A 21,282-nucleotide genomic window follows, 5' to 3' on the forward strand; every position below is an offset into this window, starting at 1 on the left:
ATTTAACACATTTAAAAATAGCTGAATGTTCCAAAATGCTCCATAAAAACAAAATGTTGGCATTTGATGTGGAATTATTTGCATGTTGGCCTCTTTTCCACACTTTGCACCATTTGTCCCTTTACAAATTACAAAATTGTTTGTGTACGTAGTCCATTTGGTGTAAACATTCGCTAAGGTTCTGAGTTCATGATATAATGAAAGGGTAGTCCACTAACTTATAAAATGGTGCATAAAGCCTATTTACATGATCAGCAAGATGTCTCTTTTAGGTGATTTTTATTTTTTCTCAAGTCCTGTTTACACTTTCTTGGAGGTCATCGTTATTCACAGAAAACATGCATGGGCAAGAAGCCTTTAATCTGCAGGAAATCCTATGGCATAAGCCTATGAGAGACTGAACTTTATACAATTTATCTAAACAAAAACCCAGGAGAAACTTATCTATAAAATAATTTACATAGGAGATAAGATAATTTCCAATAATCTTTGCTTCTTTCCTTTAGTCAAGACAGCTTTGAATGATTCAAACTATGCTGATAACAGAAAGATATTAAGAATGCTTCATAATGATAATAGCACACTTCTTTCTTTGATTGTTACCCAAAAATTGGTCATATGAGAAAAGCTAAAGAGAAGAGATGCTTTATCTCCTGTCCACATAAAAGCTATTATGAAAAGTTAATGTGATCCTAGCTGAGTGGAAGTGACTGCTAATCTGAATAATAATATGTACTTATTTGATGAAATTCAAATCACTTAGGTACACTGTAAGTATTCTTTGCTGTATAAAACCTATTTTTTTTATAATGTTCAACATTTTAATTTGCATTTATACAATTTGCACCTGCAGGCCTATTTCAGAAAGCAATCATACAAAGTGGAACAGCACTGTCCAGCTGGGCAGTGAACTACCAGCCTGCCAAGTATACTCGGATATTGGCAGATAAAGTGGGTTGTGACATGTTGGATACCATTGACTTGGTTGAATGCCTTCGGGATAAGAACTACAAAGAACTCATTCAACAGACCATCAATCCAGCCACATACCACATTGCTTTTGGGCCAGTAATTGATGGTGATGTCATTCCAGATGACCCTCAGATTCTAATGGAGCAGGGGGAGTTCCTTAACTATGATATAATGCTTGGAGTAAATCAAGGGGAAGGCTTAAAGTTTGTGGATGGCATTGTTGACAATGAAGATGGTGTTTCTCCAAATGATTTTGACTTCTCTGTCTCCAATTTTGTGGACAATCTGTATGGATACCCTGAGGGAAAAGACACACTCCGGGAAACCATTAAGTTTATGTATACAGATTGGGCAGATAAAGAAAATCCTGAGACACGAAGGAAGACCCTAGTGGCACTTTTTACTGACCACCAGTGGGTTGCCCCTGCTGTTGCTACTGCTGACCTGCACGCCCAGTATGGTTCACCAACATATTTCTATGCTTTTTATCACCACTGCCAAAGTGAGATGAAGCCAAGCTGGGCGGACTCAGCACACGGTGATGAAGTCCCTTATGTGTTTGGCATTCCCATGATTGGCCCCACTGAGCTCTTCAACTGCAACTTCTCCAAGAATGATGTCATGCTGAGTGCAGTAGTGATGACGTACTGGACAAACTTTGCCAAAACTGGGTAGGTTGCTTTGTTTTGTAGTCCACTACTGCATGCTTCTAACCATCTTTTTTTTTTTTTTTTAATTATTATTCTGAAGTAACATTTTTGCCTTTTAAAATATAAAGAGTAAAACAGTATAGCATGATTTGTATTATACTATTCACTCCTACCACAGGTTAATATAGATCAAGACACAGCTTACTAAGAAACTTGACAAGAAATTTAATGTAAGTGCAGTCTCTTCTTTGGGATGTTTTTTTTAGGATGTTAACTCCCAGAAGAAGGAATTGTTCAATGGAATAGATGAGATTTCTTAGTCCTTCCAAAACAATCTTGCAATATCAGTGGAGCCAGTTTTTCAGATATTTGGGGGTGCTAGAATCAACATTATTTACTTCTTCTAGCAAACACTAAAGAAGTTTGCTTCATATTGGGGGATGTTCAAGCATTTTTTTTTTTTGGCCCATTAAGCTGATCTGAGGCCTTTTTTCTCCCAATATTATTATTGTTGGTTCTGTATGTGGATACGTACGGGCTTGTGACTGAAAGTTTAAAGAGACAGTAGTGTCACTGGGCTAGGGGATCTAGCTGTAAAAGGTAGTCTATATTTGAATTAGGAAAAGATAAATAGGATGTTCAAGTACCCACTGTGCCCACAGAACTAGCACCCATGTTCATATATAAACAGGACCCTCTGAGCAAAAAGGTACCAAAAGTGGGGTTACACTTTTGGAGGGGTACATGTGGGCAACTTTCATTTATGAAAGTTTTATGTACTATAGGGTCAGTAGCAAGCTGCAAGTACCTAAAAGGTACCTAAAGTGAAATATGGGATGTTTGGAGTTTAAAACATTTTTTTTTTATAAACATTTTTTTTAAAGACATAAGCTGGCTTTTCCAAAGCTGTAGTAGAGGTTTCTACCGCAGGCTGGTGAGATAATTGGTCTGACATTCATTGAATTCCTACGAGCGTCGGAGCATTTACCTCGCTGACCTGAGGTAGAAACCTTTACCGCGTCTTTGTAAAAGGAGCCCATAATTAGTTTGTACCTGAAGCTAAAATGTGGCAGTATTACGGAATAAATAAGTTACATACCCCACTTAATGGTACCTTTTTACTCAGTGGGTCACAAATCTAAATCAACAATGTTTTTGTAATTGGAACCTCAGATTTTCTTTATATGATATCATATACTCATAGTGGTCTCCAATCATTGGCCCATTTTTCTGCTTTCCTTATTTTGATATAATTTAGAAGGGTAAAACATTTAAGGAATTACTGCTTTATAATGAACTATATCCTTAGACAGCTGAATGATAATCACTGGTCTGTGAGGAAAGGAGGAAGAGGTAACAAAATTGCATGTGTTCATCAGGTGGCGAGACTCCATTTCTATCCTTGACGCAACAAGCTGTCAGATGCTGCGATATCAAAATGCAATTGCATGGTATGAATTTGAATACAGGAGCTCTAATTCAAGAAGCATGATGGGTTCATTTGTAAATAAAGGCAATTTGTATATGTATTAGCTATCCTGAAAACCTAGGGCTCCTTTTATTAAACTGTGCTAGCGGTTTAACGTGCGATAAACCGCCGGCCACGCTAGCCGCTACCACCTTCTCTTGAGCAGGTGGTAGTTTTTAGCCAGCGCGGGGGTTAACGTGTGATGAAAAGTCACGCGTGTTAACCCCGCTAGCGCGGCTTGATAAAAGGAACCCCTAATGTTTTCTCTTAAAGATTTCTCTTGAACTGTAACTCTGTTTTTTTTTTAGGAAAGGTTGGCAGCTACTTGTCTTGTAGTATTTTAATGTTTTGATGTATTGATGTTTTATTGATGTGGTAAGTTATGCATGTTTTATTGTAATCCATTTAGGTTTTAAGCAGAATATGAATTTTTAAAATAAAATAATGTGTTTGAGCCTCACAGCTGAAACCCCTGAGAAAAGGTATGCAGGCCGATATTCAAAGTTATTTATCTGGCCAGGAACAGTTTCTAGCCACTTAATAGCATTTTAGTGTCTAACCGTGGATATCCAGCAGATAACTGGCTATCTTCTGCTGAATATCTGTGGTTAGGGACTAGCCACTAAGAAGCTATATCATACAAAATAACTGGCTAGGCATGGATATTCTGCACCAAACTGGCTATGTTTAGCAGTTAAAATAGATCAGATCCCTAGCAGGCCTAGATTCAACCAGTAAGCACTTAACTGGCTAGTTCTGAATATCGGCATAACCGGTTAAGTTGCCATGGGCAAAAATGAAACCAAATATTCAATGCAGGTTACCAAAAAACAGCTGAATATTGGAACCTTGAAATCTAATTGAAAATCAGACTGACTTTAAACACTATTCGGTCATTATCCAAGTGAGTTTAACTGAGCAGGAGAGGACAGTGCCACTGAATATCTATGCCAACTGGCCTTTCCCTGACCAGCTAGGTTAGGGGTTATCTAGGGGCAGAGCCAGCACTCAGTTAGCAGTGATATTAAGTCCACCAACTGCCTAAGTGAGTGCATAAAGTTGGGACAGCAAAAAGGCTGAGTTAACCTGGAATCAATCCGAATATTGGTCAGTGCACATATCCAGATATTCAAAGCTGAGACCACGCATTCTACGGCACAGATTATCTAGGGTAAGATTAGCCTGTTGCTAGAAACAGCTTAAAAGCCACTTACTATCATAGACTGAATATTACATCCTTTAAAAATTAATAAAATATTGGTTATGTTTAGAAGATATTAAATCAAACACAAAGTTACTTACCCCCCCATCCCTTTTATCAAGCTGCGCTAGAGGATTTTAGCGCAGGCTGTCAAAGTAAGTGTTCCGATGCTCATAGGAATTCTAAGCATTTATTGTGTCGGCTAGTGCTAAAAACCTCTAGTGCAGCTTGATAAAAGGGGCCCTTAATTTGGAAGGTCAAAGGGGTAATCTAAATGATTGAACATTTAAAAGTTATTGGGGGGAAAATGCTATCAAAACGCACTGCAAATTCTTTGCTTATTTTTTGTGCCCGTTCAACATCACTCCCTCTATTCTATGTGAAATGCCAATCTGCTTTTCAACATTGATCTTTTTCTTATTGATGGGAGAGGAGTTAACCGGTTCAGAGATTTCACACTAGATGCCCATGATTCTAAAGCTGTTTACTAAAAGAAACCAAACAAGCTACAGTAGATAATTTAGATGAAAGTGATTATTTTAAGAAAACTTAATTGCAATATGGGTGTGGCTGTACCAGAACAGCCAAGTTCATATAGTCATTCATGTTAAAAGCACCATTCTAGAAAAAAAAGCTGTGAATGTTGATCCTGTGTTGATATGGAAATGGCAACATCTGGAAAGAAACATGCTGGGGGCATGGCCTGGGCAGCATGAATTATGGGCATCTAAGAGCAATTACATATAGCACTTTGATATGCAGATCAGGAGATGCAATCATCGGTATCTACATCTACTATAATAGCTGTCCACATGCTAGCTTGATCTGCCTTTTTTGGACTAATTGCATTACAGCTGACTGCTAAAGATTGAGAGTGAGGTGTTCATATGATTGGTGTCTTTGTTCACCTTGGTCTTTACATCCATAAACCCCACTGTCTAGTATTGTTTATCAGCTGTCTCTAGGATCACACAAGCCTTTCCCTGCCCACCTCTGTCTTGCCACCCCTCTGATAATCCCTTCCACCCTTAGTCCTCTTATGTGAGGCCAACCTGGTCCGATTTCTGTCTGTCCCTCTGTGTCTGAGATCCTCCTCCTCAACCCCACTTGTTTTTTGTGCCATGCTCTGTAATTGTCTGTGTTTTTGTGTGTGTCTCTGTGTCACTAAGTGCTGGTAGCGTGTGACATTGAGTGACTGTGTTGTACAAAGACAATACTGGCATAGGGACGAATACCTTTGTAGTTGGGATAATTACAGGGTTGGTGGGAAGACTATTTTGGTTCAGAGAGTGAGATTATTCTGTTGTTAGGGAAAGACCACCTGAGATTGTATTAGTAAGCTAATTGTGGTGCTGGTGGCGAGATACTTGGGGTGGTGATGGTGCCTTATTAGTGAAGCTTGTGCTAGATTAATATTATTGCAGGTGTAAGAAGAATCCTTTCATGGATGGGGAGAACACAAGGAGAACTAATGGGAGGTTACAAGAAGTGCCGATGGTGGGATGCACAGCATGCTGGGAGAGAGATACAAAGGATGCTGGTGGAGGATACTAGAGGAGCTGGTAGGAGAATGCCAGAGAGGATGGGGGGTGGAGTGTTTATCAGGGATGCTGGTGATATAATAAAAGGGAAGCTAGTGAGAACATACCAGAGCTGCTGGTGGTAGGATATAAAGTAAGAAGTGCCAATGAGGATATGTTATCACAGGTGGTGGTGGGAGACAGGAGACATGTTAACACTTGATAGATTGGCAATACAGAAACTAATGTATGATACACATGGGGAGAAGAGGATGGCTAGCAGGAAAGATCTCTATCATAAGAAATATAGGCCCAGGAGTCAGTTTCTGGACCTTACAGATGAAACTGCCTCATCAGTTTCTGCATTCATAAAGCCGCCATCCACCATTTCTTCAAGAAGCTATATTCTTTTCTGTGCTACTGCATACACAAAGTGATCCTGTGTCTGTTCACCTGAAGATCATCTCAACCTTAGCCTTTTTGGGAGGGCCACTGACAGATTCCAGTCGGTACCTACTATTGTTGCAGGTCTCAACCAGTCAGCTATCTCACAGTGTGTCGTCACCCACTTCCTCATGGCCTTTTTTATACATTCCTCTGACTATGTGGAGGAGCATAATCAAAAGTGTGCCTAAGTCTGAGGCTGCGTTGAGGGGATACAGGGACTTATATATCAGACCTAGTCAGTAAAATGGCTATGATAATAAATAGGAGACTGACTATTATGGTGATAGTTACCAGTGGGGAGAAAGCGGCTGATACTTTAAAAATGCTCAGAGAGATGAAACTCTGAAGAGGAGGTGGAAGCCTCCTCTTAGGAAAAGCGTTTACCGTCCAGTCATTGCATTGGTACATGAATTCACTTTCTGACCACTGGTAAAAGCTTTGAATGGTTCTTGCAGACTCAAAAAATGAAATAATCAAAATCTCTCATGCAAAAGATATCTCTCTGGAAAGATGTTACAATGCACTTATCTTTAAGGCTCTCAGGGGTCCCGACGCGGCCCCGTTTCGAGTGTCTGCTTCAGGAGACCCAAAAATCACTTTTTGACCAACTATGCAGTCATAGTACTGTTCCAAGAGAAAATCTGAAAAACAATAAATTTTCATCAAAAACCACACTGAACACTAACACACCATTCACTAAGTTCAAAAATTCAAAACCACAGGGACCGCTACCCACCGCACCCACTTTATACTGAAGAGAGGGGGAGGAGGAGGGTGACCTCCGTCGTGACGTGATGACGTCAAAAACGTCAAAAGGTTATTGTTACAAGCCAACAGCTGTTGATATAAATAAAGCCAGTTGAAAAATGAAAAAACTGTAAACATACTGTAAAAATACAGAATACAATATAGAAAATTAAATAATAAAAAAAGAAAAAGAAAAATGAAGAATGAAGAATGAAGAATAAAAATGAAAAATGAAATATGAAAAATGAAAGCCCAGAGGCGGACATGGTTACAGGAACGCAACCCATTCAATTTCATTATTTAGCCCGTGGGGGTTCAATGTGTTTAGTTCAAAAATCCACTGCTGTTCCTTGCGCCATAGTACTTTAGATAAATCACCCCCTCTGGTAAGGACTACTAAGTCCAATATAGAAAATTTCAGGTCAACCATATTATGCTGTTGTTGAAGCCAGTGTTGAACAAGGGGGGCTTCTTGTGTGCCAGTTCTAATTCTACTGATGTACTCTCCTATCTGGGTTTTGACACTCCGGATAGTACAGCCGACATAATTTAGACCACACGGACATTGTATGATGTACACCACTTGCTTGGTATTACAATCCGATGCCATGCAGGTGGATTTCTTTTTCGTGGTGATACTCATCTCCTGTAATGGAACGCTATAAGGGCACATTTTGCAGTGTCCGCACGGTGTATGCCCACCCTCAATAGTGGAGACTTCTTCAACTGAGTGTATGAGTTGTGAATGTACCAGTCTTTGTTTTAAATTTTGATTTTTGGAAAATGCAAAGCGGGGGAGTTCTTGAAACTCTGGGTGGTACTGCATAATATGCCAATAAGTCTGAGGCTGGACATTTTGTGCAAGACATCCACAAACCCAGCAGGAAAAATGTCCATTTTCAAAACTGCCAAATGTCTCTCTTTTATTTTTGAAAATGAGCTAGGTATAAGTTTTGGTCTTTAGGACATCTACCTTTTTTGCTCATTTTCAAAAATAAAAACGTCCACGTGAAAAACATACAAAAGCAAGTATTGTAGCTGTACCTAGCAACTACCTTGTCTGACCATGGCAGAAGGAAACCCCATCACCTGAGCCAGTTTCGGGGATTCCTGGCAGCTTAGCTGATGGGGATTTCTTCCTGCCAGGATCAGCTGAGTTACGGAGTCCTACAATCCTCCCCCTGACATCCCCCACATCCCTCTGACATCCCCCACATTCCCCTCACATCCAGTACCTCCTCTGACATCCCCTTACATCTCCACCCCTCCATATCCCCTCAACATTCCTGGGCCCCCTCCCATATCCCTGGAACCTCCCCCCCCCTTTGGAAGAGCAAACAGCAGGAGGGAAGCACATTCCCTCTTGCCTACACGGCCATGTGCTGCAAATGATGGGGCTTCCCCCTCCCATTGCATCTTGGAATGCAGTGGGAGGGGCTGAAGACCTTGATTGGCTCAAAATCACCATTTACTGTATTTCGTTGATTGGTGGAATGAATCAAAGTGAGTTTCCATTCATTCCTATGAGGAAACTCGCTTTGATATACGAGCAATTTGGTTTACGAGCATACTTCTGGAACGAATTATGCTCGTAAACCAAGGTTCCACTGTATAGTAATAATTACTGTTCGAAGATCATTCCATATTTTAGCACCCAGGTATTGAAAGATGCATTCATAATGTCTATTTAGAAGGCTTTTCAGCTCTGGTACGCCAAAAATAATGTGTTGACTTTCAAGCCTCCAATTACAGTGATTCTTACATTTCTACAGGCTGGCCTAGAGAAAGGCCTGGCAGTGCCATCTCTCAAAATACAGGTGGCAGGCCTCTCATGCTTCTAAGCCTGAGTGGGAAAAGTTTTGCTGGAACTCATCCAGATGTAACCAGATATTACGCCTCTATTACGCCTCTATTTCTGACATGGAATCTTAACATCATCCTGAAGGGAATTTGTAAGACTATATTTGAGCCCCATAAAGAGGCATCCCTTCTGGATCTCATGGTGAAGACAATGTTTCTGGTGGCAATAGTCTCAGCAAGAAGGGTCTCAGAATTGCAGACACTCTCATGCAGAATTCTGCCTCAGAATCACAGAGGCAGGAATTGTCCTACGCCCAGTACCTTCCTTTCTACCAAAGATTATTTCAGCCTTTCATGTCAACCAAGAAGTCCATCTACCCACTTTTTAGTCTACAGGTTCAGCCAAACAAGATAAAATATTACAGAGACTGGACATACAGAGAGTTTAATCCAGGAGAGAGTATGGTGCAGTGGTTAAAGCTACAGCCTCAGCACCTTGAGGTTGTGGGTTGAAAACCATACTGCTGCTTGTGACCCTGGGCAAGTCACTCAATCCTCCAATTGCCCCAGGTATATTAGATAGAATGTGAGCCCACCAGTACAGAATGGGGAAAATGCTTGAGTATTTGAATAAATTCATGTAAACCGTTCTGAGTGCCCCTAGGACAGGGGTGTCCAATGTCGGTCCTCGAGGGCCGCAGTCAAGTCGGGTTTTCTGGATTTCCCCAATGAATAAGCATGAGATCTATTTGCATGCACTGCTTTCAATGCATATTCATTGAGGAAATCCTGAAAACCCGACTGGATTGCGGCCCTCGAGGACCGACATTGGACACCCCTGCCCTAGGAGAACAATATAGAAAATTGAATAAATAAATATTTGGAACAGACCAATGATATAGACTTTCCAACCATCTTTTTGTTCTACCTCTGCTCACGAGCTGCTTGCAGAAGTATGTCAGTCCCATCTTTCAGCTCCTTCTCCTTTACCAGTGAAGTATAGTGTCTTCTTAGATAGGATTCTGGTGTTTCAAGCTGGTAGATAGCAATCTTAGCTAGGCAAATGTATCCAGCAAGCTATGTTATCTTATAAGTAAGACCACTTTGTTCGATAAGTTTATTACTTAAAGATGGTTTTATTATTGAAACTGTATTTTACAAAATATGTCTTTTTACTTCATTACTGTATTTCGCTGATTGTCCAGCTCTTTTTTGGTGTAAACTGCCTAGAACTCATGGTTATGGTGGTATAGAAGAATAAAGTTGTTATTATTATTATTATCTTCATTTTGTACCAAAGCAATCGATATCCACTTTAACAGAAGAAAGAAGAGGAGGGGCATGGGGAACTTCCTCCCAACAAACAGTACATTTCTGTTCTGCTCTGTAACTCATGAAAATGAACAATAATTATTATGAACTAATAATATAGGTGTACCAACAAACCACTTTGCTGTGGGCAACTAATACAAACACATATGGAGCTCAGGAACTCAACAATATATTACTTTATTAGCCATATATGATTACGCGTTCTTCCAACTGACAGGAAAAAAACTCCAGTTCTAGACTATAGATTTATCTGAGGCAGGAAGTAGGCACTTTGAAAACTGACAGGGCGAGTCATACAGACTCCTATGTCCTTTAACAGAAAGAAGATTGTTCAGGTAAGAACTTAATCTTCCATTCTGTTGCAAGAACATAGGAGTCTATACTCTAGGTGACATACTAGCGCAGTGGCAGATGCCTAGGGTGGGACTGTCTCCTTTGTGACTCTGTACAGCGCTGCATATATTTGGTAGCACTATAGAAATAATTAATAGTAGTAGTAGTGTTAGGACCCAAAAGCGGCGTCTTCCCAAGTCGCTGCATCCACTCTATAGAATCTTGTATGGAGAGTAGATCTCTTCAGGTGGCACTGCCCTGGTCTCTACCCATGAAGCTGCCACACTTCTAGTTGAATGAACTTTGAGTGAAATAGGTAGCTGTTTGCCAAAGGCAAAGTACGTTGATGAAATTGCCATACAAATCCATCTGAAAATATATGCCTTGGCAGCTGGTCTGCCTCATCTTCACTGACTGGTTAGGACAAAAAAGATGATTGGAAAGATGAAAGTTATTGGTCCGTTACAAATAGTGGAGTAAAACTCTCCATACCTCCAATATCTTATTTTGCTTGGTCGAATCTATAGACTGAAAAGATGGTTAGAACTTGATGTGATTTATAGTTGCAATTTACATGGTTGCAAACTAAAGCAGCAGAGCTTTTGTAGGTTAGCACTGTAGAAACTCAGCAGAAATGGCATCTTGGTTAGGATGTTGCATGGCACCTGTTTGAACAATGCTCAATTCATGGTCCATCAGCCTCTCTCTTTCTTTTATGATCAAAGAATTAAAACAATAATGTGTAAAAATATCCCTAAAGCTGAAAAGAAAGGATGCTTGTAATTAATTGAAAAAGTCTTTTTGCAAAGCATCATATGTAGAAGCTCTGAAAAAGCTCTGAAAACATGTGATTCCAAGAGCTAAAAAATGCTTTTCTTTTCTATTCAGAGCTTATACAATTCCTCTCTCATTATTTATAAAAAAATTAGAGTCGTTTTACCCATAGATTTTTTTTTTTCTTTAACCTTGAGCTGTGCATGTTGAATTACAAATAAAGATGCACATGGCATGGAGAGACCATAAATCTCCCCGATGATGGCTTTAATGGTGGGATTAGGCTCTCCAAACTGCAGCTTTGCTGCAGTGCAGTAGGCAGGATGCAGCAGTCTGAGAAAAAAAAAAAAAAAAAAAGAATCGCACACACAGCTTCCTAGTGTTTTACCATTTAGGAGTTTAGCAGCGCTCACAGAATCTTAATGACCAGCTAGAGAAAGAAGGAATAGAGGAATTTTACAATAATGATAATATAATGTGCACCATGGATTAGGAAAAAATACCATTACACATGCATATTTTCTATGATGATAATGAAATATAAATTTAATGATCTAATGCAATTAATAGTTTTGACATATATGGAAAAATACAATACCTTTATCTATCTGCTTTCATTTATGTTAGGAGTAGGAAAGCAAAACTATAGATTTTCTAGTGTTGAACACATGGGGATGTATGGAATGCACGGGCATATGATTGTCTACCTAATGTGTACTTTACAGAACTGCAGCTTAGTCCTATAATAAATTCATTTAGATCAGGGGTGCCCACACTTTATGGGCTTGCGAGCTACTTTTATAATGACTAAGTCAAAATGATCTACCAACAATAAAATTTAAAAAAAAAAACACAAAGCACACTAAAAGGCAGAGAAAATGTTAATTATTCATATTCCGGGTTTTTTCAAAGAGGTCACGGCAGATGACTCTATGCAATGTCACCTCAGTAACAAAATACAAAAATTGACAAATACACCCCCTCCCTTTTTACTAAACTACAATAGTAGGTTTTAGCACAGGGAGTTACGCTGAATGCCTCGTGCTGCTCTCAATGCTCATAGGCTCCCTGCGCTAAAAAACGCTATTGCGGTTTAGTAAAAGGGAGCCATAGTGCAAAATATAGACAGCAGATATAAATTCTCAAAACCGACACATTTTGATCACTAAATTGAAAATAAAATCATTTTTCCTACCTTTGCTGTTTGGTGATTTCATGAGTCTCTGGTTGCACTTTCTTCTTCTGACTGTGCATCCAATCTTTCTTCCTTTCTTTCAGCCTCCTGTATGTTTCCTCTCCTCCAGACCTCATTCTCTCCCCCAACTTTTTCTTTCTGTCTCCCTGTTCCCCCTTCTTTCTGTCTCCCTGTCTGCCCCCTTTCTTTCTTTCTCCGTGCCCTTCCCCAAGCCACTCGGTTTGCTGCCACCGCCATCGGGGAACAGCCCCCAAGTCACCGCCGCCCCAAACTTTCCCTGCAGAAGCGTCGCGCTGACCAGCATTCCGCTCCCTGACATCAATTCTGATGTAGGAGAGGAAGTTCCGGGCCAACAAGGCATTTCTCCTCATTCCATCCAGCCTGAGCCCCATCTCTCCTTGATCCAGCATTTCCCTTCTGTGTCTGTCAGAATTGCCATTCCACCTATTTTCCAGCATCCCCCTTCTTTGTGTCCATCTCACTATATTCTTATCTTACCACTTTTTCAGAATCTTCATTTGTCTCTGTCCTTGTCTTTACCCCATGTCTTAAGACACACTTCTACTTGTCAAACAGCTAACTTCGTGTATGTAATACAATGCCCCTGTGAATTGTTTTATGTGGGCCAAACATCACGTAGCTTGACTATAAGGCTAACAGAGCATAAAAGCTGCTTGAACACACGTAAAATTACAGCTCCGATAGTGGCTCATTGTTTAGACTTTGAACATAAATTCGAAAATCTGAAATGTTGGGTTATTGAGAAAGTTGTTCCATCTTTAAGAAGAGGAGACATAAGAAAGTTGTTATGGCAGAAAGAACAACAATGGATAAATCGTTTACATACCATAGAACCGCGAGGTTTAAACTCCGCGTATGAATGGCAACCTTTTTTGTGAGAATGCAGTTTGTTTTTCATCCGGATTCACTTGATTTTGTGTAACGTTTTCTGTTCTGGTGTTTAGCCTATTACATATCACGTTTTTGTGATGATGTCATGACGCCCGGCTCCTTCCTGCTTTTTGAACGAGTCGGGCACGTCTCGCAGTCCCAGGTCCATTTTGAGAGAAGCCAGCCTTCCGATATGTTGCTGAGAAGCGTGGAAGTAACCTATTGAATATGGATCCCCTGAAGTAGCCTGTTTTCAAGCGAAACAGAAAGTCTTTTCTGTCGGGACGAAGAATGATTTCACCTTCAGATGAGTGATAGATTTTCTTAGAGATTTTGATACTCGGGTTTTACAGCTACGCTACTTAACCATTTTGAATTGCTTACAGCTGAGCTGATTGCCACAGTATAGTGAGTTTGGGACTTAATCACTTGTTTATAAGACATTTTTGGACGTTGTCATTTAAATCACTAAAGATTTTGAAACTTTTGATATTTATCTTTTGAAAATCCTTTGAGATTATACTTCAAAGTATGAAAGTGATTTATATTTGTACGGAGTTTTTTTATAAACCCGTGATGATGTGGGGGGCTTTGGGCACTTGTGTAGTCCCGGCAACCCACAATTGAGGTTTATTTTTTCTCCGTTTTTTTATGATTTTGTCAACTGTTCTTTTTTGTCATTGTGGTGTGAATGAATCCCTGCTGCTATTATTATTTACAATACGTTTACAAAAATATATATTTTTTTCTCTATTGAATACGATTGTACCTCTATTATATTCAGTTTACCCCATGTTCACCATTTGCCCTTTCAATGTCTTTATCTCCCCCACACACACACACACACTTTTTCAGCATTACTTCTATGTCTCTATTTCACCTCCTCTTCATGTCCCCTCTGTATCTCTATCCTTATTCAGTAGGTCCTGCTTACCCTTTGTGTCACTATCTCCATTTTCAGCTTTCCCCCCTTTTCCTTTGTTACTGCACCCTGTAGCCAGAATCTTTCCATCCTCCCTCCACTCCGGCCCAGCCCAGTATGAAATATTTCCTTTTGTTTCCCTCCCCTCTCTCTTTCTCTCTCTCTCTTCCCCTCCCTCACCCATGAGTCCTGCATCTGGCCCTCTCCCTTCTACCTGCACCCGGCAACACCCCCTGCTCTGCGGCTCTCTTCAGCAACTCGTCAGCAGCGGTGATCAAGACAAGCTGCCGACATCGAGGCCTTCCCTCTACGAGTCCTGCCTTTGTGGAAAAAGGAAGTTGAAACAAGCGGGACTCGCAGAGGGTAGGCCCCGATGTCAGAAGCTTGTGTCGATCGCTGCTGCTCAGTTGCCGAAGAGAGCCGTGGAGCAGGGGGTGTGGCCGGAAGCAGGTAGAAGGGAGAGGGCTGCTGGAAGAGGTAGAAGTTTCGGAGTATGACACCGACCCGGGCCAGGATGATTTCTTTTTCAGGCTGTTGTTGCTGCTGCCGCCGCCACGCCACCACGCCCCCCCCCCCCCGAAATGACAAAAACAGCCTAATGCCCAGCGTCGGCGTCTTTGACGTCGGGGAGAGGAAGGCTGATAGGCCCGGTAGATCGGGACGGCAACACGAGTCTATCACAGAGCCCGGGATGGGCTCTGCGATCGACTCACGTTGCCTTCCTGAGCTACCGGTCGATCGCGATCGACGCATTGGGCACCCCTGATTTAGATGATAAATAGTGGAATAAAAACATGAGACTACTGCCAGGGTGCCAATGTAGCCAATTTGAATCTAGGAACTACCAGTGCAGGACTCTATAAGGATTGGTGCTGTCCGCACTATACACCAAGGATAGCCCTTCTCTGGACCATTTATGCTTTTATGTGTTTATAAAGGTACTGAACAAAATATTCCAGAAGAAAAGTCACAAATGACATATTAATGCCTTTTTTTCCCCTACTGGTTGTGCTTATATATAGCAAGAAGAAAGAAGAAACAACTTACCTAAAAACTACAAACAGTACAGCAGGAGAGGCAAGGGAGGGAAAACTATCTTTAGTAAAAAAAAAAAAAAAATACGTTCCAACAAGGATCCTAGTTTTGGCATCCAAAACGACTCCTTTCTCAGGGGACACTAAACTGGCGCTGAAATTTGTATTCTATACTCTAAAAGTGACATTCATTGCTTACATTACATTACATTAGTGATTTCTATTCCACCTGTGCCTTGTGGTTCTAGGCGGATTACAAATTAGAAGAGATCTGGACATTACCGAGAGAATTACATAACAATGATTACCGAGAGAATTACATAACAGTGATTCATGTACTTTACATGGTCTGGTAGAGGATTATAAATTATAAGATATCTGGATTTTTCCAAAAGAATTACATAGCAGAGAATCAAGTGATAACAGGATACAGTGGAGAATATCAGTATATATGGGTTACAGAAGAAAGATTACCAAACAATGAAAGAATAATTTTGGAAGATGAGGTTCTAGGAGTTGACTGATGTGTTATTCACGAGAGGGAGAGCTTGTGCGAAGGAGAGGAGATTAGTTAGTGGGGACATGTTTTTTGAATAGAAATGTTTTGATTTCTTTTCGAAACACTTTGATGTCTGTTGTTTTGATCATCAGTTTGGTGATGGTGGGGTCAATTTTCGCTGCCTGTGTCGCTAGAAGGCTGTCGTATAGTTTCTTTCGTCGGGTACCATTATGAGGGGGGAAGGTGAATAGGTTTTGAGTTCTCCTTGCTCTGGGTGAGTGGTAGCGGTATAGGCGGTTGTTTAGGTAGCAGGGGGCAGTACCATGGGTTACTTTAAATAGTAGACAATAGAACTTGAATTGAGTTCTTGCTTTTATCGGAAGCCAGTGAGAGTCTACATAGGTGGGGGTGATGTGGCCAAATTTGCTGAGACAGTAGATGAGTCTGATGGCTGTGTTCTGAACGGTTTGTAGTTGTTTTATCATGTTGTTTGGGCATGGTAGGTAGAGGCTGTTGCAGTAATCTAAGGTACTGAGTGTGAGGGATTGTACAATGATCTTATAGTGTTCTTTGGTAAAGAATTTTCTTATTTTTCTTAGGTTTCGCATGGTGAAGAATGCTTTTTGTATGATTTTGTGTATTTGTGTCTGCATTGTGCAGCGTCTGTCTAATTGTATTCCCAGAATTTTGAGAGTGCTCTGTATAGGATATTTGATTGCGTTTACTTCCAGTTCTGTTAGTGATGTTTTTTTTTCCTTCTCTAGTAGTAGGAATTTGGTTTTCTCTGCATTCAGTTTCAGCTTATGGTTCATCATCCATTTTTCCACAGTTTCCAGTGTTGTTTTCAGGCGTCCATTGGAGATGGGACCTTGGATGTCAAAGGGGAGGATAATGGTTATGTCATCTGCGTAGCTGAAAGAAGTTATATTTAGGGCGTCTAGGGCAGTGCCTAAGGAAGCTATGAAGAGATTAAATAGTATGGGCGATAGAGGGGATCCTTGTGGTACTCCGCAGGGGTTTGTCCAAGGGTCGGATAAAAGATCTTTTGACTTAACTCTGTATGATCTTGTTTGAAGGAATCCTTGGAACCAGTTGTGAACTTTACCTGATATTCCTATGGCATCTAGTATCTGGAGTAGTATGGGATGGTCCACTAAGTCAAATGCTGCTGAGAGATCGAGTTGGATGATTAGTAACTTGTTTCCTTTGCTGAGGTGCTGTCGGGCTATGTCTAGTAAAGATACCAGTAGTGTTTCTGTGCTGTGATTAGCTCTGAAACCAGATTGAGTTGGATGCAGAATGTGGTGGTCTTCTAGGTAATTGGATAGATATTGTGCTACTAGACCCTCTGTGAGTTTGATGTATAGTGGGATAGAAGCGATTGGTCTATAATTTGTTGGGTTGTCTATTGGGCCTTTGGGGACTTTTAGTATGGGGGTGATTTTGATTTTGCCAAGTTCCAGAGGGAGCTGACCTTCCCTGAGGGTGGTTTGCAACCATAGCGTGAGACAAGCTATGAATTTAGTGGATGCTGTAGCTAGAAGGTAAGGAGGACAGTTGTTCAAATCACAGGAGGATTTGTTGTATTTTTTGTACAGCCGGTCCAGGTCTGACCATTGTGTCGTTGGGAAGTTGGTCCAGGTCCTATCTGCTGAGATGGCTTCGTCTATTGTGGGTTTTATTAGTATCTCTTCTATGATATTTTGTGAGTTGTTGAATGTGGCTCTGATTGTGATGATTTTATTTTTTAAGTGGTCCGATAGTTGTGAAGCTGTTGGAGTCTGGGTTCCTTGAGTGGCGAGGAAGGGTTTGGTATCTGTGAGGATTTTTACAATGCCGAAAAGTTTTTTGGTGTCTGGTTTTTCGGTGCCAATGAGTTTGGAGTAGTAGTCTTTTCTTTTTTCCTTCAGTTTGATTTTGTATTGTTTGATTTGGGATCTCCATTCTGTTTTATTGTGGTCTTGTTTCTGTTTTTTCCATGTCCTTTCTAGTTGTCTGCATTGCCTTTTTAGGTGTAGGAGTTTGGCGTCAAACCATTTGTCTGATGGTCTGCATATTTTGTTCTTTGTTTTTAGTGGTGCTAGTTTGTTCAAAGTGGATTCACTAATGGAACGCCATGTGTTTATGAATTCCTTGGGGTTGTTTAAATCTATTCCTGGGTCTACTGTGTCCCAGAAGGTGGTAGGTTCGATTTTCTGTCTGGACTTGAAGCTAGTTATGCTTGGAATAGGTTTGATGTTATTATGCTCCCAGTTGATGGTGAAGGTGTACTTGTAGTGGTCGGACCATAAGGTAGGCTGCCAAGAGCCGTTGGTGATGTGGATGTTATGTGTGTTCAGGTTGGGAGATGTGTAAGCGGCAATATCAAGTTGATGGCCCTTTTCATGTGTGGGTTCAGGATTGAGTATCTGATAAGATAGGGTGTTGAGGAATGAAAGAATATCTGCTACTTGTTTGGAGGTCTTCTAGGTGGAGATTAATGTCTCCTAGGATCAGGTTATGTGTGGAAGATAGGGAATTCTGGAAGATAAATTCTTCAAGTTCTTGTTTGGAGGTGTTCCATTTTCCTGGTGTGACATAGCATAGAAGGCAGTTGAGAGTTCCTGTGAGAGAGTTGTCAGAGAGTTGGCAGGCTAGAAGGTCTAGGTGAGGGGTGGAGTGCTTGGTTAGGACTTTAATGTTGAGGTTGTTTTTTACAATGATTGCTAGACCTCCACCTCTTCTGTTTTCTCTGCAAACTAGCTCTAGTTTGTATCCGTTTGGGCAGAATTGCTCAGGAAAAAACGCTTGGCTGATTGGACTCTTCCCTTGCCTCTCCTGTTGTGCTTATATATAAGCATTTTAGAATTTGGGGATCAGTTCTGTATATGGCACCCAAAAACCAGTGCTGATAAGTTAGAACAGAGTTGGGCATCATTTATGAATAGCAGTGGGATCCACACCCAATTGTGGGATCCACACCCAATTGTGGGTGCAAGGATTTACATCAAATAAAACCTGGTATAAATTTTCCCACCTCAATTAGATCTCCCTTATTCTATAAAACTGCACCCAAATTCCAAGACTGCCCCTAATTCGCCCATGCCCCTGTCATGGCTGCACCCCCTTTTCAGATCCATTTGTAAGATTTCCATTGACCATCATTGAATACTGTTTTGTGTTTATTTTGGCCAACATTAACTTAACCAGTTAAGTCGATATTCAATGCTGGCCAATTAAGATAATAACGACCAAAGGTAGGCCTGCTATTTTTGTAACCTAATTTGGCCTTTAAACTTAGCCAGCCAACTCTGAATATTGTTGGTTATTGTGCAATATAGCTAGTTAACGTTTAGCTGCTAAGTGCAAATAATCAGAAGAAATAACTGGTTACCTTGAGCTGAATATTCATGGTTTGCCAGTATTTAACCAGTCAAAGCCCATTTTTAGTTTTAAATATCAAGGGGGGGGGGGGTCCAGCGGTGGCATATACTTACCCCCTCTTTTACTAAGGTGCACTATGCTTTTTAGTGCACACTAATCAAGCGCTAAACGCTAATGCGTGCATGTTATCCTATGGACGCATTAGCAGTTAGCACATGCGTTGATTTAGCGCATGCTAAAACACTTAGCTCACCTTAGTAAAAGAGGGCCTTAGATTTCAACATAGCTTTGGCCATGGTTCTGCATAGGTGACTTATACATAAGCTAGTTATCCCCATTATGGGTCCTACAACTGGCTGGGATAGAAACTGGCTGAGTGGAAGATGTCAAAGAATAGTAATACATGGAAAGAGATTGGTTATTTTTAACATATTTGTAAGTGATATTGTGGAAGGGCTATTTGATAAGTTTTGTATCTTTGTGAATAATGCCAAAATCTACAATAGAGTGTAATCCTGGATGGGTTGGTAACATGAAGAGGAATGTAGTGAAGGTTTGAAGAAAATTTGGAAGTTAAGATTTAATGTTAAAAAAAATTCATGGTCATGTGATTGAACTGCAACAACCCAATGAGTAATACAATATAGAATGTGAAGTATTTCTGTTCATTTAAATTAAAAAAAAGAGAGAATAATTTGGGGATGATCATATTGGTATTGAATATCTGTACTCACTGCTAACTGTTGGACTTAGCCAGGCTGCCTTCCATGGTCTGAATAATGTCTCGATCAAACTCTCTGGTCAACCAATCAAATTGTGGAATGGAGTGGAGGAGTAGCCTAATTGTTAATACAGTGTCCAGAGAACCAGGGGACTCTGGGCACTTAACCTTCCATTGCCCCCTTTCCCTGATACGTGATGATCTCAAAATGGCCAAATAGGTAGAGAAGATGAAAAAAAAATCCAGAAGGATACATGGGTGCATAATGAGAGGAATGACCAGCAGGAAAATAGAGGTTATAATACATCTTAAGTCCTGTTGAGACCTCAGTTAAAGTATTTTCATGTTTCTCTTACTGTATATACAGTATACCGATTTTGCCAACATTTGCATATTTCTGATCTGAGGAAGAAGGGGTTACTTTCGAAAGCTAATCATAAACAACATTGTTAGTCCAATAAAAAAGGTATTATTTTTTTTTCCTTTATGTTTTTATTTTATTTCTACATATTACCTTGAAGACTGGACTAAGATGGCCACCATACCATTTCACTGTACAATTATAAAAAAACTGCACCTTCAAAACATATAAACAGATTGGAGTCAGTCCAGAGAGCGGGCACTAATGTGGTCTTCAAAATACAGCACATGGGGATAGACTTAAAGATCTCAATCCCCTGGTATTCAGCTCTATTTAACCAGCCAGGAACAGCTTCTGGGCAGTGAAATAGAATTTAGCCAGCTAGTCACCAATATTCAGCAACTAACCACTAACCAGTTATGCCGCATCACTTAGCTTGCTAGCGGTGAATATTCAGCACTGACTGACTAAGTTTAGCAGCCAAATTGGACTGAATAAATAGCAGTCCTATCTTTGGCCACTGTTAACTGGCCAGGGCTGAATATTCATTTAGCTGGTTAACAGCCCTTCCCCCCCCCCCCCCCTTTTTACGAAGCCGCATTAGATTTTTTTTTATTGCCGGCCACAGCGGTATTAGCTCTGACGTTCATAAGAATTCTATGAGCATTGGAGCTAATACCACCATGGCCGGTGATAAAAAAAGCTTAATGTGGCTTCGTAAAAGAACTGGCCAAAAATACCCTAGATATTAAATGCTGGTTGCTGGAAATGGCCTGTTATTAAATATCCAGTTTGAGTACTGGTATTGGTGCCAACTTACAATATCCCAGACTATGTATACTTCAGGAGAAAATTGAAAGATGGGGTGATAGAGACATGTATATGACTCTGTGGCATAAGTGCACAGGAGATAGGTCTCTTTCAATCTGAGTGTGTATAGGCTGAAGATGAAATGGGATTGATTCAGGAGTAATCTAAGGAAATATTTCTTCATGAAAAGCACAGAGGTGGTAAAAATGAAAATGGTATCAGAATTCAGTAACACCTGGGAC

The 21,282-nt window shown here is 40.5% G+C and overlaps 1 protein-coding gene across 4 annotated transcripts in view; it reads left to right on the forward strand.

Annotated features, from left to right (window-relative positions):
- Window positions 1-21,282, forward strand: part of NLGN4X (neuroligin 4 X-linked) — a 423,295-nt gene that overhangs the window by 369,571 nt on the left and 32,442 nt on the right. For all 4 annotated transcript variants that reach the window (XM_033949828.1, XM_033949831.1, XM_033949830.1 and 1 more), the window contains one exon: window positions 854-1,643. In XM_033949828.1, the coding sequence (XP_033805719.1) occupies window positions 854-1,643 (790 nt within the window). The remainder of the gene's footprint in view (window positions 1-853; window positions 1,644-21,282) is intronic.

The sequence above is a fragment of the Geotrypetes seraphini genome, chromosome 6 (assembly GCF_902459505.1).
Source record: "Geotrypetes seraphini chromosome 6, aGeoSer1.1, whole genome shotgun sequence".
Classification (NCBI taxonomy): Eukaryota; Metazoa; Chordata; class Amphibia; order Gymnophiona; family Dermophiidae; genus Geotrypetes; species Geotrypetes seraphini.